General features: G+C 38.7%; 1 protein-coding gene across 3 annotated transcripts in view; it reads left to right on the forward strand.

Annotated features, from left to right (window-relative positions):
• The window catches only part of LOC127437405 (tight junction protein ZO-1-like), a 251,942-nt gene that overhangs the window by 229,632 nt on the left and 2,860 nt on the right, over positions 1-19,450 (forward strand). For 2 of the 3 annotated variants that reach the window (XM_051692262.1, XM_051692263.1), the window contains 6 exons: positions 973-1,064; positions 2,981-3,202; positions 3,299-3,438; positions 5,466-5,889; positions 10,122-10,339; positions 14,093-14,236. In XM_051692262.1, the coding sequence (XP_051548222.1) occupies positions 973-1,064; positions 2,981-3,202; positions 3,299-3,438; positions 5,466-5,889; positions 10,122-10,339; positions 14,093-14,236 (1,240 nt within the window). The remainder of the gene's footprint in view (positions 1-972; positions 1,065-2,980; positions 3,203-3,298; positions 3,439-5,465; positions 5,890-10,121; positions 10,340-14,092; positions 14,237-19,450) is intronic. The other variant, XM_051692264.1, reaches the window with a different exon arrangement.

Here is a 19,450-nt window from a genome sequence, read left to right on the forward strand (position 1 = left end):
TTAATCGAACTAACAGATAGTCCCACCCCAACTCACGCCATTGGTCAATGATGCTCAAAACAAACAGTGCAATTTTTATAGCGCCACAGAGATACAGTTTTTATTATTTTCGAGAAAATTTACAGACGAATACTTATAGTTATTAGTGAACTTATAGTCTCTGTATATTAAACTGGGATAGGAGAAAATATTTTAATACCAAAAAAAAGTTACACACTTCAGCTTTAATAACTAAACAAATTCAAAATATTATAAGAATGTTCTACGTGATTACACATGTTCCTTATTCAGGTAGCATCATTACTATAACATCTTGGCTGCAACGGCTTTTCAAAATATTGCATAATATTTTAAATTCATGCTACAAAGTGCTTAAGAATACACAACAAAGGACAAATATATGTTTTCCCTGAATCTTTCCAACATCCATGTGATCTTGTGAGGAAACATTAATTGGGTTTCTCAGTGACAGTAGCTAAGTTTTAATAAAATTTCTCCGGAAGTGACGGTTTTGTTCTTTAAACAAATGGGATGGAAATGCGGCTTCATTCGCACATTGTTATTGCAATATTATGGTTTTACACATAAATTAAATTTGCAACTTGGATGGAAACATAGCTAGTGTTGCTTACAGATCTAATTTCATCTAAAAATTGTGAATTCGCAAGTATACGTGATACCACGAATTCTGCAACAAATATTTAATTAAATCTGAGTAATTTCACATGAACACTTTCATGTCAGTGTTTCTGTTTTTTAATTTTAAAATAACGGATTCGGCCAAGATTTTCATACTTTTTTCTCGTTCAGCCAAAAAACAAAAATGAATCCTTTGTCCGAACTTTCAGTGCATCCTTACTGTTAACAAGAGTACAGAATAATTTGTGCTTCTTAATTGTGTTTTAAAATGCAGTGTATGTTGTGTAATTTGTATGTAAAGTGTTGATTGAATGCATGTACTTTTCTTTTCAGCCAACAGATATACCTAAACCTGCGAGCACTCCTGGCCCTGTGCTCAAAGCCAACTCTCTCAGCAACCTGGAGCAGGAGAAACCATCTTACAGGTATAACCACATATAGATACAAACAGGATCCACAATTAATACTATCCAGGTACCAAATGCAAATAAAATTGTCTTTGGCGAGAGAAATGGTTACTGGCCAGTTGATTTAATCAAGAATTACAAAATAAGACATGGCAGTGTTTCCTACAGAATTTCCACCCCCTGTATCTTTAACTACTCATTGTCATATAAACATTCAGTTAGCGAGTACCGCTATGGCAGATTCGACAAGTCATTCGTTAGCCTCATTCAACTAAACCGACGATTCAAAGTTTGTGAGTCTTTTTGACCAATTCATTAAATGAACCCGCTCATAAGAGTCATTAACTGATTGTTTGATTTCCTTTGCAGCCAGCAAATACAATGCAATAAGAAGGCATTTTAGCAAGGCCGTCTAGGCTATTACATTTTCTCTGACTGTAGTTTATAGATGCTGCAAAATCCCTAAACCAAATATCAAAGTTCGGCATCTAATTCGTCCCGTACCGTTTGTCATACACCCATGAATGAGGTGTAAAATCAACTGGCTTATTAAGGAGACATGTGCTATGACTTTTATAAGCCATCAGGCATAAAATGTTCTTCCAGCTGGTGTACGATTTTCGCACAGCCGGCGATCATATCTCCGGATCAGAATGTTGTAGAGACATGGGAATGGGGTCTTTTGACTCAAGCTAGCAAGCAGTCTGTAAGTATCACCTTGGAAACTGATTAGCCATATGCAAGCAACCATCCAAAGCACCTTAGCAACTGAAGTCCATAGACTTCCATTGAAAATGGCTGAAAGGGATATCTCCAGATGAGAATGTCATAGAGACATTGGGGTTGGCTCGTGTCACTCGAGCTATCAAGCAGCCATTAAGAATTACACTGGCAACTGTCTAGCTACACCCTAGCAACCGTATAGAAACACCCATATCTTTGTACCAGGACATTGTGGAGGGGGGGGGGGGGGTTACTCGGGCTAACAAACATATTTTTGCTATCACCCTGGCATCTACCTAGCTACCATCCAGAGCACCCTAGAAACCATGTAACAACACCCATATATCTGCATTAGAACATCTTAGAAAAATGGGGTGGGCTCTTTTCTTTTGTAATTAAAATTTTTTATTAAATCATACAATAACAAAAAAATGCTATATATATATATATATATATATATATTTAGCATATATATATATATATATATATATATATATATATATCAAACATGCCCCACCGAGAATGAACCACATTATAGCAATCATGAGGAGGTTACCCCATGTGATTCTACTCTCCCTAGCAACTGGGCCTATTTGGTTGCTTAGGAGACCTGGCTGGAATCACTCAGCACGCCCAGGGATTCGAACTAGCGACTCCAGGGGTGGTAGCCAGCGTATTTACCACTGAGTAAATTCTTGAAGTTCTTGAAGTTAAGCCACTTTAAAAAATGTAAAAGATGCATTTAATAAGTTAGTGCAAATCTTTTTGAAAATGCATAGTACAATTTACAATTTCACAGTCAATATTTCAAAACATATTTATGGCCATCATTGGCAAGTGTAGCCAAATTTTATGTTGAACACTATATGTAATTGTAGAGGTTGACATGTATAATCACTGATCTCATTCTCTCTCTCTCTCTCTCTCTCTCTCCCTCTCTCTCTCTCTCTGAGAAACGATTTTCTGACCTTTATGTAAAATAAAAGCAATCTGCAGAATTAACCCATCAATATACTGTATGTCGGAAACCTGCAAACATACTCGTTCTTTAGTGGTGAATGGTTTGATGACTCTTAAAACAAAAGCATTCCTAGAGTGCCCTCTGCTGGTTGACCTTCATTCTGGAAACTACCATTAGATATTACATAATATAAACCTGTGATCTTTCCTAGTTTATTTGTTCTCATTACTATTCATTGTTCTGCTCTTAGAGCCCCGGAGCCCCAGAAACCTCAGACACGTATAGGGGATGACGTGATCCGCTCCAACCACTATGATCCTGATGAAGATGAGGAATACTACAGGAAGCAGCTGTCTTACTTTGACCGCCGCAGTTTTGACAACAAGGCCATGAGTCAGCCCAACCCTGGAATAAACCGCTTCCAAGAGCCGCCCAAAGCATCACAGACCCAGATAGCATATCCTTTTGCCAGGTACATCTCAATAAAAGTTTCTTTCACCAAAAACAGTCAGTTTGGCAATAAAGATTTCAGTCTAGATTCTGATTCTTTGCGCATCTTTTGCTTCAGGACGGAGTCTGCAGAGAAGGTGAGCCCTGTGGACAGGAGATACGAGCCTTTGCCACCTGTGAACCCATCACCTGCTCCATATAGCCAGCCCACCCCTGCTGCTCCACCCACATCCCTGCCCAAATTCACCAACACAGAGGGTAAGAACAGTACTAACATGTTGTAGAAGTACAACAGCTATACAGAATGGTGATATTGGTGCCACTCTGATGTTGCTATTGTGTTTTAAAAATCATTTTAAACACGTTTCACAATTCATTTATTGCAATAGAAAAATCATATTCTTAACAAATGTTTGTTTTCCATTAAAATGTCTATATATATATATATATATATATATATATATATAATATTTTACAGAAGCTTTCTGAAATAAGTATCTTCTGACACTAGAAGATTCTTTTATTTTTTTACTTTTTTATGCTTAAAAAACAAGTGGCAAATCTGCCTGTGAAGTAAATTATAAATGTTAATAAATATAAAAAGTTTGTATATCTTACATAGATTTGTTTTGTTTTTAGGTAAATGTATCTATATATGTGTGTGTGTGTGTATTAGGGCTGGGAAATTTAGTTTATAATGTTTAGAAATTTAGTGAAGTTTCATTAAGTGGAAAAAACAGACACTGTATTAATTGCATTAAATTAGATTTTTTTATTTGTTTTATGCATTTAATGCAGTGTCTATTTTTTCCACTGTCAACTGAACCAGTGTCAAAAGCAAAACCGCGTGAGAGAGACCCAGAGTGTGTGCGATAGACTGTACTATACCCAGAGAAAGTAATAGTTTTAGTAATTTTAGTAATAATAATAAATAATAATAATAAATTAATAATAAATTTTGTAATTTTAATCTTCAGCAAATAATATGTCAGCATTCAAGTCCTCATGGTGGCGTAGTGACTCGCCTCAATCTGGGTGGCGGAGGACGAATTTCAGATGCCTCTGTGTCTGAGACCATCAATCCATGCATCTTATCACGTGGTTTGTTGAGTGCGTTACCGCGGAGACAGAGCGTGTGGAGGCTTCATACTATTCTCTGCGGCATCTATGCACAACTCACCACGTGCCCCACCGAGAGCGAGAACCACATTATAGTGACCACGAGGAGGTTAACCCAACGTGACTCTACCCACCCTAGCAACCAGGCCAGTTGGTTGCTTAGGAAGCCTGACTGGAGTCACTCAGCACGCCCTGGATTCGAACTTGCGACTCCAGGTGTGGTAGTCAGCGTCTTTACTCGCTGAGCTACCCAGGCCCCCCACATATTTAAATATTTAAAATAAATGATGACTAACTAGTTTCTTGTAAGTCCTTTGAGAAAAAAGTATAAATTAAATTTATTTATAATTATATTAATGTTTATTTTAACGTACCATGTAACATGATTAATTGCGATTAATTACAGAAAACTATGCGATTAATTAGTTAAGAAATTTTAATCGATTTACAGCCCTAATATATAAATATATCCTTAATATTATAATAACAAGAACAATAATAAAGAAGTAATATAATGTACGTGTGTGGGGGGGGGGGGGGGGGGGAGCAGGTTTAAGTGGTTTACGAGGACTTTTTTTTTTTTTAGGTTACAAACTGGTAATTACAAGGCTATTATGCTATAAATGTGGTTTATGAGGATATTTCTAGTGTCCCCATAATTCAAATCACTTAAACATACTGAATGATGTTTTATTGAAAATGTAAAAATGCAAAAAGGTTTCTGTGAGGGTTAGGTTTAGGGTTAGGGGATAGAATCTATAGTTCATACAGTATAAAACTCATTATGACTATGGAGAGTCCTCATAATTATATCTGCACCAACGTGTGTGTGTGTGTTTGTGTGTGTTTGTATAAAATCATGGAAATTATTAACCTTACAGTTATTAGAAATTAATTTAATGAATTTGAGTTTTTCTAGTTTTGCTGTGCTCTAAAATATTTAATCGGCTGAAATACATACTGCTCTCGTGTGGAGTAAAACTTGCTTGAAAACCATAGATATGTAGTTTGATTTGTGAGTGAATCCTTCTTTTAAATTAATCCGTCAAACTGGTTCACAAAATTGTTTGAATGATTCATTAGTAAATCGGTCTGAATCAAAATAATTCAATAATGTCAATAAGGTTCCATGTTCATTTGTATCATCTCTCTCTGTGTTCTCCAAGTGAATTCAGTGCCAGATCCTCAAAGTTCGCCCAAAGCCAAACCGGACCTGTCTACTCTCAGAGCTCCCGCTCGGGACGACCCCATCCAGACCAGCTACCTTCCCCCGAAGTCTTCTGTCAATGGCACTGATGCTCCTCCCAAAACACTGAACGTCCCAACTAGCTACAACCGCTATGTACCCAAGCCCTACACCAGCTCCGCCCGACCTTTTGAGCGCAAGTTCGAGAGCCCCAAATTCAACCACAACCTGCTTCCTAATGACACGCAGTCCAAGCCCAGTGTGAACAATAACCTGAAACCTCAGATCTCGCCGCAACCCCTGGACACTGACAGCGGGGTGGACACTTTCACACGCACCATGGAAAACAGGCCCAAATATCAGCACAACAACATTAATGCCATTCCCAAGGCCATACCCATCAGGTAAGATGAGGAAATTAGGTCAGCCGATTGTGGACAGCTATATCAGCCAGTACTGGATTTATTACCGTTTTTTCACTGCACAAACTTCCCTCTTTCTATTCAAGTTGTTAATTTCAAATGCATTGAATCACAGCATTGCCCAGAAAAGTCACTTGGTACAGAAACATCCTTGTTTAAACTGCAAGTTTTTGCGATCAGAAGATAAATGTTGTATATTGATTATGTAAGGGTATATTTCACTAATTACATGCCATATTTTAAGCCCGAATCTTTGTATACGTGTGTGTGTGTGTGTGTGTGTGTGTGTGTGTGTGTGTGTATGTATATATATATATATATATATATATATATATATATATACATATAAATAAAACAGTGTAATGTATAAAATCATGCAGATATAGGTCAGGAGCTTCAGTTAATGTTCACATCAACCATCAGAATGGGGAAAAAATGTGTTCTCAGTGATTTGGAGCTAGCATGATTGTTGGTGCCAGACAGGCTGGTTTGAGTATTTCTGTAACTGCTGATCTCCTGGTATTTTCACACGCAACAGTCTCTAGAGTATATTGAGAATGGTGCAAAAAACAAAAAACAACCAATGAGCCTCAGTTCTGTGGATGAAAATGCCTTGTTGATGAGAGAAGTCAACGGAGAATGGCCAGACTGGTTTGAGCTGACAGAAAGGCTACGGTAACTCGGATAACCACTCTGTACAATTGCAGTGAGCAGAATAGCATCTCAGAATGCACAACATGTCGAACCTTAAGGTGGATGGGCTACAACAGCAGAAGACCACATTGGGTTGCACTTCTGTCAGCCAAGAACAGAAAACTGAGGCTGCAGTGGGCCTACCATTTGTGTACCTCAGCAGAAATCCAGATTTGTCAGACCAGGCGATGTTTTTTTTCAATCGTCTACTGTCCAGTTTTGCTGAGCCTGTGCGCACTGCACAGTAGTGGTACCCGAAGGGGTCTTCTGCTGCTGTAGCCCATCTGCCTCAATGTTCGGCATGTTGTATGTTCAGAAATGCTTTTCTGCATAGCACTGTTGTAACACATGTTTATTTGAGTTACTGTCACCTTCCTGTCAGCTTGGACCAGTCTTGCCATTCTCCTCTGACCTCTGTCATTAACAAGCTATTTTCATCCGCAGAACTTCCCCTCACTGGATGTTTTTTGTTTTTTGGCACCATTCTGAGTAAACTCTAGAGACTGTTGTGTGTGAAAATCCCAGGAGATTAGCAGGTACAGAAATACTCAAACCAATCCGTCTGGCACCAACAATCATGCCACAGACCAAATCACTGAGATTACATTTTTCCCCATTATGATGGTTGATGTAAAAAGTAACTGAAGCTCCTTACCCATATCTGCAAGATTGTATGCATTGCACTGCTGCCACATGATTGGCTGATTAGATAATCACATGACTATGTAGATGTACAGGTGTACCATATATATATATATATATATATATATATATATATATATATATATATATATATATATATATATTGTGGCAGGGTGAGCAAGAGACAGACACAGTGGGTGTGGCGTCAAGCCTCGGAGAGGCATTTATTGGAAACTATAATAAACGTAAAATGTCCAAAAGGGGTAATAAAGTGTCCAAGGGGAAATAGTGTTCATAATAAAAGGGGGAATCTGGCATCCTTGCGGTGAATGGGGCTCCGTGAAAGGGGCTCCGTGAAAGGGCAGGGTAGTGTTCATAGGAAAGCTCAGGCACGGGCTGGGTCAGTCGGCTGCTCACGCTCACCTCCAAAGTCCACGGCGTGTGGGGCGGCGGCTTGACTGGCGGCCTGTCTTCCCAGGCCCGTGGCAAGCGTGAGGGGAAGGCGGCCCGGCATCTAGCCTGTCGGCGGCTACGTGAGCTGTTCACCCCCTGCGACTCATTACACCGTCTGGGGGTCCGAAGAACGGGTCTGGCAGCGCGTCCACTTGTCCGATCCCTCCCAGCTCTGGTCCTGGGCGTGCGAGGATGCCAGTGTGTGCACACATGGAGATTTGAAGCCGGCTCAACGAGAAGAGGTGCGCACTGCGTTTTAAAGACAGCGGTGATGAAGCATTATCCCCATCAGGTGTGCTTCATTCACCGCTGACCAAACAAGGCTTATTAATTATGCACCTCTTCTCGCTCTCCCGCCCAACTCCCGTCATGAGCCTGGCTAAAGGGCGGCCCTAAGAGGCGGGGCGATGATGACGAGCCAGAGGGGCGGATCATTCCGCCACAATATATATATATATATATATATATATGTGTGTATATATATACACACAGTTGAATTCAGAAGTTTACATACACTTAGGTTGAAATCATTAAAACTTTTTTTAACCACTCCACAAATTTCATATTAGCAAACTATAGTTTTTGTAAGTCGTTTAGGACATCTAATTACACGAGTAATTTTTCCAACAATTGTTTACAGACAGATTGTTTCACTTTTAATTGATGATAGTTTACATACACTAAGTTAACTGTGCCTTTAAGAAGCTTGGAAAATTCCAGAAAATGATGTCAAGCCTTTAGGCAATTAGCCAATTAGCTTCTGATATGTACCTTTGGATGTATTTTAAGGCCTACCTTCAAACTCAGTACCTCTTTGCTTGACATCATGGGAAAATCAAAAGAAATCAGCCAAGACCTCAGAAAACTGTGGACCTCCACAAGTCTGGTTCATCCTTGGGAGCAATTTCCAAACACCTGAAGGTACCATGTTCATCTGTACAAACAATAGTACGCAAGTATAAACACCATGGGACCATGCAGCCATCATACCACTCAGGAAGAAGACACATTCTGTCTCCTAGAGATGAATGTAGTTTGGTGCGAAAAGTGCAAATCAATTCCAGAACAACATCAAAGGACCTTTTGAAGATGCTGGAGGAAACAGGTAGACAAGTATCTATATCCACAGTAAAACGAGTCCTATATCGACATAACCTGAAAGGCTGCTCAGCAAGGAAGAAGCCACTGCTCCAAAACCGCCATAAAAAAGCCAGACTACAGTTTGCAAGTGCACATGGGGACAAAGATCTTACTTTTTGGAGAAACTATTTGGCCATGATGACCATCATTAGGTTTGAAGAAAAAAGGGTGAGGCTTGCAAGCCGAAGAACACCATCCCAACCGTGAAGCATGGGGGTGGCAGCATCATGTTGTAGGGGTGCTTTGCTGCAGGAGGGACTGGTGCACTTCACAATATAGATGGCATCATGAGGAAGGAAAATTATGTGGATATATTGAAGCATCATCTCAAGACATCAGCCAGGAAGTTAAAGCTCTGTTGCAAATTGGTCTTCCAAATGGACAATGACGCCAAGCATACCTTTAAAGATGAGGTAAAATGGCTTAAGGACAACAAAGTCAAGGTATTAGAGTGGTCATCACAAAGCCCTGACCTCAGTCCGATAGAACATTTGTGGACAGAACTGAAAAAGCATGTGTGAGCAAGGAGGCCTACAAACCTGATTCAGTTACACCAGTTCTGTCTGGAGGAATGGGCCAAAATTCCAGCAACTTATTGCGAGAAGATTGTGGAAGGCTACCCAAAAGGTTTGACACAAGTTAAACAATTTAAAGGCAATGATGCCAAATACTAACAAAGTGTATGTAAACTTCTGACCCACTGGGAATGTAATGAAAGAAATAAAAGCTGAAAAAAATCATTCTCTCTACTATTATTCTGACATTTCATAATCTTAAAATAAATTAGATATCCTAACTAACCTAAGACAGGGAATGTTTTCTACGATTAAATATCTGGAATTGTGAAAAACTGAGTTTAAATGTATTTGGCTAAGGTGAATGTAAACTTCTGACTTCAACTGTATATATATTGCATGTAATTTATTATTATTATTATTATTATTATTAATAATATTTATTATTATTTTTTTGTATGTAGAAAATAAAGCTTCGGTTAAAGGCAATTTCATGACACATTTTTTTTTTAACTTCCCATTACCGTAATGTGTCCAAATGCTTCAATTTTGAGTTTCCTTGTAATTCACATTATTCTGATGATTCTCATTCTCAGCATGTAGAACACTGAGGTCAAAACACTGTATTTCTGTGCAGTAGAGACGATGTGCTTTGGCACTGTCATTAAGTGGATTCTAGAAGTCCTTCAGACTGCTTTTAGTGAGCAAAATTCAAAAACTTTTTTGTTTTGCACATTTTACTGAACGAACTCACCGTGGTCTGTTTTCTAGCCCTAATGCACTGGATGACGATGACGAAGATGAAGGTCACACTGTGGTCGCCACGGCGCGAGGCATATTTAATTGTAACGGTGGGGTGTTGAGCTCCATAGAGACCGGAGTCAGCATCATCATTCCTCAAGGAGCCATCCCAGATAGTGTGGAGCAAGAGATCTACTTCAAAGTGTGCAGAGACAACAGCATTCTGCCCCCTCTGGACAAAGAGAAAGGTCTGAGTCCTTCACAAGAGTAGACATGAAAGATTATGCATCCTTGTTTGTTTCTTTTTTTTCTTGATTTGTTTCAAAACTTTCAGTTTTATTTTTTATTTTATTTATTTTTTTAGATTTTGCAAATTTTGCTTTTAGTTAAAATACTTTGCTTTGAACCTTATCAAAACCAATTTTTGCGATAAAATAAAGAAAAAAAAAAGACAACAATACTTTTGCAAAAACATTTAAATAAAAAAAAAACCTGTTTGTGTTGAGATTGATGCTGAAATTTTGTAATTTTCTAAAAATGTTTGGAATAACTGCATGAATTGTTGAATATCTAAACTATTAAAAAACAGGCCTTGCTTTTGATAGTGAATGACTGATAATTGCAGTACTATAATAATACAAATATTTTTGCAATTCATTTTAAGTCTGTTCAAAACAAGTCCAGTTCAACTAAAGGACACAAAAGTTTAAAATATTAGCAAATAGGTTGGCCTGGGTAGCTCAGCAAGTATTGACACTGACTACCACCCCTGGAGTCGCGAGTTTGAATCCAGGGTGTGCTGAGTGACTCCAGCCAGGTCTTCTAAGCAACCAAATTGGCCCGGTTGCTTGGGAGGGTAGAGTCACATGGGGTAACCTCCTCGTAGTCGCGATTAGTGGTTCTCGCTCTCAATGGGGTGCGTGGTATTTTGTGCGTGAATCGTGGAGAGTAGCATGAGTCTCCACATGCTGTGAGTCTCCGCAGTGTCATGCACAACGAGCCTTCTAAAGCCTCTGCATGATTAATATAATCAAACTTTTGCAGAAACTCCTGTTGTATGCAATATACTAGATGTCTACTGGCACATGATGGACATTTCCGTACATTTCTTGAAATAGAAAAAAAAATTTCATCTTCCGTATTGCGAAGCACTCGCCTTTTTGATGTGAAATTTTATTTATATTGTTACTGGTATTTTAAAATGAGTATATGCAGAATATACAGTAAGCAGTGTGTGCATGGTTAAAATTTAGTACATTATTTTATCAAATACGATACAACAGGCTTTTGAGCTATATCTCTTAATCACCATTAGATTACATTCATGCCCACCACAAAAAAATAAAAATAATCACAAATTCTGACATATAATTTCATAAGATGATTTAAAGTGTGAACTAATATTTATATGTATTTTCAGACGTGCAGTCTGATCTGTATTTATAAAGATCTCATTGATTTACATTATAAGCTGTTTTGATGTCATCTTACTATAACCTATTGAGGCTGAGCAGCAAAAGATTTACAATGTCTTTTTTTTAAATGTCAATTGTATTTGGTGCATAAAATACATAATAACGGTGTATTTTATAATTTAATTCATCTAGTAATATTTGATGTGCAGAATTCTAATGTTAAACATTTATATATATATATTTATAGACCAAGAGGAAGTTGTCATGGCCAAACTCCCAAACATTTGGTATCTCTGAAAAGCTCAGGGAGTCCTCTGATAACGCCCCAAGATTTACCATTGTAGCATGTATGGGCTAAGAAAAACTTAAAAAATATTCTACTCAAAAATGAATTGCAGGGCCTCAGAAGGATAATGACCTTTAAAGCCTAATGTATCAAATATGATACCAAATATTTCACATATATATATATATATATATATATATATATATATATATACACACACACACACAAGGTCCCCCTCGTGCCGCCAAAACAGCGTTGCCTTGTTGATGAGAGAGGACAACAGAGAATGGCTAGACTGGTTCAAGCTGACAAAGTCTACGGTAACTCCGATAACCACTCTATATAATTGTGGTGAGAAGAATATCATCTCAGAATGCTGTTCTGAGTTGCGGGTTGACACTGTTTTGGCGGTACAAGGGGGACCTACACAATATTACGCAAGTGGTTTTAATGTTGTGGCTGATCGGTGTGTGTGTATGTACAGTTGTGCTCAAATGTTTGCATACCCTGGCAGAAATTGTGACATTTTGGCATTGATTTTGAAAATATGACTGTTCATGCAAAAAAACTGTCTTTTATTTAAGGATAGTGATCATATGAAGCCATTTATTATCACATAGTTGTTTGGCTCCTTTTTAAATCATAATGGTAACAGAAATCACCCAAATGGCCCTGATCAAAAGTTTACATACCCTTGAATGTTTGGCCTTGTTACAGACACACAAGGTGACACACACAGGTTTAAATGGCAATTAAAGGTTAATTTCCCACACCTGTGGCTTTTTAAATTGCAGTTAGTGTCTGTGTATAAATAGTCAATGAGTTTGTTAGCTCTCACGTGGATGCACTGAGCAGGCTAGATACTGAACCATGGGGAGCAGAAAAGAACTGTCAAAAGACCTGTGTAACAAGGTAATGGAACTTTGTAAAGATGGAAAAGGATATAAAAAGATATCCAAAGCCTTGAAAATGCCAGTCAGTACTGTTCAATCACTTATTAAGAAGTGGAAAATTCGGGGATCTCTTGATACCAAGCCAAGGTCAGTTAGACCAAGAAAGATTTCAGCCACAACTGCCAGAAGAATTGTTCAGGATACAAAGAAAAACCCACAGGTAACCTCAGGAGAAATACAGGCTGCTCTGGAAAAAGACGGTGTGGTTGTTTCAAGGAGCACAATACGACGATACTTGAACAAAAATGAGCTGCATGGACAAGTTGCCAGAAAGAAGCCAATGCCACAAAAAAGCCTGGTTACAATATGCCCGACAACACCTTGACACACCTCACAGCTTCTGGCACACTGTAATTTGGAGTGACGAGACCAAAATAGAGCTTTATGGTCACAACCATAAGCGCTATGTTTGGAGAGGGGTTAACAAGTATTGTGCTCCTTGAAACAACCACACCGTCTTTTTCCAGAGCAGCCTGTATTTCTCCTGAGGTTACTTGTGGGTTTTTCTTTGTATCCCAAACAATTCTTCTGGCAGTTGTGGCTGAAATCTTTCTTGGTCTACCTTGGTCTAGGTCTTTTGACAGTTCTTTTCTGCTCCCCATGGCTCAGTATATAGCCTGCTCAGTGCATCCACGTGAGAGCTAACAAACTCATTGACTATTTATACACAGACACTAATTGCAATTTAAAAAGCCACAGGTGTGGGAAAATAACCTTTAATTGCCATTTAAACCTGTGTGTGTCACCTTGTGTGTCTGTAACAAGGACAAACATTCAAGGGTATGTAAACTTTTGATCAGGGCCATTTTGGTGATTTCTGTTATCATTATGATTTAAAAAGGAGCCAAACAACTATGTGATAATAAATGGCTTCATATGATCACTATCCTTAAAAGACAGTTTTTTTGCATGATCAGTCATATTTTCAAAATCAATGTCAAAATTTCACAATTTCTGCCAGGGTATGCAAACTTTTGAGCACAACTGTGTGTGTGTGTGTGTGTGTGTGTGTGTGTGTGTGTGTGTATATATATATATATATATACATATACATACACTATATATATATATATATATATATATATATATATATATATATATATATATATATATATATATATATATATATAATGGTTCAGAAAACAGCTCGGTTTAAAAAATTAGATTTTCATATTTTTAGGGTTAAAAAAACAACCTAGATTTCAAATAAAAAACATATTTGTGTTTTTTTGTGTCACAAAATTTCAAAGATGTGATATTCCTGACCCACAGTGGGCATTTGCAATAGTACTATTACTAAATTATTTTGGTCTTTGAAGCTCATTTTGTGTTTGTGTGGTTTGACAGGTGAAACTCTGCTCAGTCCCCTGGTGATGTGCGGCCCTCACGGTCTGAAGTTCCTGAAGCCGGTGGAACTGCGTCTCCCACACTGTGCGTCTATGACCCCTGATGGTTGGTCTTTTGCTCTAAAATCCTCCGACTCCTCGTCGGGTACGCTGTCCTTTCTCTCTGTCCTCCTTTGGGTCTTTTGGGTTCAGGATTGAAGCTGTTTGAAAGAGGTTAATTCATCCAACCTTTGGTTGTTTCATTTTCTAGTTTCTCTGAATTAAAGATGCACTCAGTAATTCTAATCCAATACACTTTTTGTCAAATTCTGCAAATATCTCCTCAGTCTGCTAGCTGTCCATTCTGTGGGTCGGCTGAAGAAAAAAGCAACAAGGGGTGGTTCTTTTGGTCAGCAAACCGAACTGTTACTGTCGTTCCCTTGGCAATGCACGTGCATGTATTTGGGGGGCGGAGCTTCCAAATGAGCACTGAATGGAGGTGTGTGTTTGTTTTGGCAGCTGAGTTCGAATATCAGCAGTTTTTCTCAGGAATCACCGAGTGCACCGTTAACCTTTCATGCTCAACCATTCTGATCACATGATGCTTTCACAAAGCGGCCTTGGCCAAGTCTCTGGCTATGTTTCGGAATAGCATATTACCGTAGTACACATGCTAGTTCTAGAGCATGCAGTATTTTTTGTTTGCATAGAAATCCCTGCTATATTTGACAAAATGTGCAGTATACCAGGGATTTTCAAACTGGGGTCTAGGAGGTGTGCATGGAAATGTAAAAAAAAAGAAGAAAAAAAAACATTGCCTAATTTGATTTTTCTTTCTAAAGACTGGTTGGAAATCATGAGATTAATCATGATTGTTGTATTGTATTGACAGTCCTTGTTTATTAACTAAGAAATAAAACAAAAAATAATTTGCATATTGGTTTTTGATTAAAAAAAAATATTTCTCAAACCTTAAGCTTGTCTACTGGGGGTTGTAAGGCCATATTCTCAGTAAAGCGGCTTTGGAATAAAAATCTGTGAAATCTCTATACAAACACATTTGAATTTAATTGAAAATGTTTCTCTTATATACAGACATGAATAGTGAAAATAAATAGTAAGTAAAAAAAACTGGAAACTTAATTCCAAATATAATTGTTTTTTCTTTTTTTTTTTTTTTTTTTTTTTTTTTACAAATAATTTTTATATTTTTGGAACGGGGGCCCCTGTAAGGGGATCGTACTATTAGGACATCCTAGGCATCGTAAAGTTTGAAAACCCCTGCAGTCTATAACAAAGCATACTGTAAGGAGAACTGCATCTCACAATGCAATGTGTTCATTTTGATTTTCCATTTGCTGTTTGATGAATGAAGTGTTCGTAACATCAGCAGTAATTTCAAACTTCTCTTTCTTGACTCATTATTTGATCGGTCTGCCAAATGTTAAGACATTTTTACAAAAATCTGGATTAAGAATTCAAAATAACCGAATGCTACTCGCTGAATTAAACATGCAACGTGATGTGGATGTTACAACAATGAAGCATACTACGGTTTGAAACGTTTAAATGTGGAATTGTGCCTACTGTCCTCATGTAAATGCATTAGTTCTGCTGAAATGGTACTCATTTATGCGCAGTCGGACTAACAGACCTAGATAATGTGATTGTAGCTTGCCTTTGTCCAGCATGTCATACTTTAATCGGTCCACAATTGACCTTGGCGTTGTGTGTTTACTAAGAAAGACAGAGGTGATGTGCAGTGTATATTTGACTTCTTTCCATCAAATATTCGATTGTGCATTCTCATGTATACTTAGACAAAGAATGTAGTTCGACTGAGCAAAAACTCGCTATAGTTCGATTATAAAAGCACAAGTAGAAGTACAGAGAAAGACAGTGCTATATAATAACCACAATGCAATATGAAAGACTTGACTTTCCACTTCCTGTGCGACAAATTATCTATCTCGACTTATTATTTGATCAGACTTCTAAGAGTTAAAGGGTTAGTTCACCCCACAATGAAAATTCAGTCATTGTTTACTCACCCCTGTGTTGTTAGAACCCCATCTGACTTTCTTTTTCTTAACACAAAGGGAGAAATTGTGAAAAAATGTCGTGCTCAGTGAAGTCATACAATGGTAGTTTATGGTGACCACGTCTTCAAGCTTCAAAAGCACGCAAATGTATAATTCAGAATTATTCCATGAGACTCATGATTTTTATGAAAGCATACGATGAGCTTTGGTGAGAAACAAACAGAAATCAAATAAATTATGTAGTGAAACCGTTGACTGACCGTTGCTCTCCTGTGTGCGTTCAAGAGACCACATGAGAGCAGTATTTGTCGTGAGATGGGGCATTCAAGCAAAAATCGTTTTATCTAAAAACAGGTCGATATTAACAACAGACCACAACACAGCTGCACACAAACCAGAGAACAGAACTTACTAAATACACTATATTGCCAAAAGTATTCGCTCACCCATCCAAATAATTGAATTCAGGTGTTCCAATCACTTCCATGGCCACAGGTGTATAAAATGAAGCACCTAGGCATGCAGACTGCTTCTACAAACATTTGTGAAAGAATGGGCCGCTCTCAGGAGCTCAGTGAATTCCAGCGTGGTATTGTGATAGGATGCCACCTGTGCAACAAGTCCAGTCGTGAAATTTCCTCGCTACTAAATATTCCACAGTCAACTGTCAGTGGTATTATAACAAAGTGGAAGTGATTGGGAATGACAGCAACTCAGCCACGAAGTGGTAGGCCACGTAAAATGACAGAGCGGGGTCAGCGGATGCTGAGGCGCATAGTGCGCAGAGGTCGCCAACTTTCTGCAGAGTCAATCGCTACAGACCTCCAAAGTTCATGTGGCCTTCAGATTAGCTCAAGAACAGTGCGTAGAGAGCTTCATGGAATGGGTTTCCATGGCCGAGTAGCTGCATCCAAGCCATACATCACCAAGTGCAATGCAGAGCGTCGGATGCAGTGGTGTAAAGCACGCCGCCACTGGACTCTAGAGCAGTGGAGACGCGTTCTCTGGAGTGATGAATCACGCTTCTCCATCTGGCAATCTGATGGACGAGTCTGGGTTTGGCGGTTGCCAGGAGAACGGTACTTGTCTGACTGCATTGTGCCAACTGTGAAGTTTGTTGGAGGGGGGATTATGGTGTGGGGTTGTTTTTCAGGAGCTGGGCTTGGCCCCTTAGTTCCAGTGAAAGGAACTCTGAATGCTTCAGCATACAAAGAGATTTTGGACAATTCCATGCTCCCAACTTTGTGGGAACAGTTTGGGGATGGCCCCTTCCTGTTCCAACATGACTGCGCACCAGTGCACAAAGCAAGGTCCATAAAGACATGGATGAGCGAGTTTGGTGTGGAAGAACTTGACTGGCCTGCACAGAGTCCTGACCTCAACCCGATAGTGCACCTTTGGGATGAATTAGAGCGAAGACTGTGAGCCAGGCCTTCTCATCCAACATCAGTGTCTGACCTCACAAATGCGCTTCTGTAAGAATGGTCAAAAATTCCTATAAACACACTCCTAAACCTTGTGGAAAGCCTTCCCAGAATAGTTGAAGCTGTTATAGCTGCAAAGGGTGGGCCGACGTCATATTAAACCCTATGGATTAAGAATGGGATGTCACTTAAGTTCATATGCGTCTAAAGGCAGATGAGCGAATACTTTTGGCAATATAGTGTATGTCTGATGAGTTTGTAGTCGAAGAAAATATAAATTTCTATGCCCAGCCTAATTTATTTGAAACAGAGTTCTCAATCAAACTGTGAGAGACAGAGGAGGCTGAAGGCAGCTAGTCACACCGTGTCCCAAGCTGATGGCAAACGATACGTGATAAAAGGTATATTTTCTATGTTAATCCGAGTTAATCAGCCGTGATGAGCGACGGTACATTCTGTTGATCTTTTGGTTTCTATTTTTGGCATTGCAGCGGGAAACCCTGGCCGCGATGAACTGGCACCGGTCCAAACACTTTCTCATAACAGTATATTGAAGCCAACATCTCACTAGCCGGTTAAAACAACTTGATTTTAGCCAAGAATGTTAGACCTACCAAATGTTTTCGCTGAGGTGTCGCTCTCTTCAGGTGGAGGTCTGTCACAAATACTCACCGATTCAGAATGAAGAAGAGGTGACAGACATTCTCGCTTCCTCTATCTCTCTGTTTGATTGAGTATTCTGTTTCGAACAAATGCGGCTGGGCATAGAAATTCATCTTTTTTTCGACTACAAACTCTTCAGACACATGTAGTAAGTTCTGTTGTCTGGTTTGTGTGCAGCCGTGTTGTGTTCTGTTGTTTCTACTGCTGTGGTGGACCTGTTTTTAGATTAACAAAACGAGATGTCACTTGAACGCCCCATTTTGCGAGCGAGGCTGCTAGAACTTGAACTTGCTGTTGTGCAGTCTCATGAATGTGCAGAGGAGAGTAACGGTCGTTCAACAGTTTCACTAAATAATCCATTCGATTTCCGTTTGTATCTCGCCAAACCTTATCATATGTACCGTCAGTCACATGATAAGCAACGGTCAGTCAACGGTTTCAATACATAATTCGATTTCAGTTTGTTTCTTACCAAAGCTCATCGTATGCTTTCATAAAAATCACGAGTCTCATGGAATAATTTATTAGACTTCTGAATTATACTTTTGCGTGCTTTTGAAGCTTGAAGACGTGGTCACCATAAACTGCTATTGTATGACATCACTGAGCACAAAATGTTTCACAGTTTCTCCCTTTGTGTTTAGAAAAAGAAAGAAAGTCAGATGGGGTTCTAACAACACAGGGGTGAGTAAACATTGACTGAATTTTCATTGTGGGGTGAACTAACCCTTTAAAACATTTTTAAAGAAAATTGGATTGAAAGTACTTTTTTGTTTAGATAACTGGGCTGTACTTGCTAAACATTCAACATGCAACAATGTGGCCATGTGACAACATTGTAACACTACCTTTTGAAACATCACGGCCAACAAAGCGCACCAAGCTCTGCAGCGACTGTCACTCGCTGCAGAGCTCGGATGACGTACTGTGAATGACGCAATTGATAGTCACTCTACCTACACTCTCTGAATATTTTTCAATAAAATTTAAATATATTGTTTCTATACTTTTATATTTTTCCATTGTTTTTAATTTGACTACGCATTCGTAATGTTTCATGGGATTCTAGTTCATTGCCTCATAAAAGACGTTAAGTACACAGTCTTGTACTTTTGCCTTTTTGTCTGATTTTCAAATAAATTTTTGCGTCAAATCAAATTTTACAATGTTGTGATTCACCTCAGAGCTGGTTGGTTTGGTTCATGGCTTAGAACTCTTTTATGAAGAATTTCATGAAATCGCTATGGAAAA

The sequence above is a fragment of the Myxocyprinus asiaticus genome, chromosome 48, assembly GCF_019703515.2.
Source record: "Myxocyprinus asiaticus isolate MX2 ecotype Aquarium Trade chromosome 48, UBuf_Myxa_2, whole genome shotgun sequence".
Classification (NCBI taxonomy): domain Eukaryota; kingdom Metazoa; phylum Chordata; class Actinopteri; order Cypriniformes; family Catostomidae; genus Myxocyprinus; species Myxocyprinus asiaticus.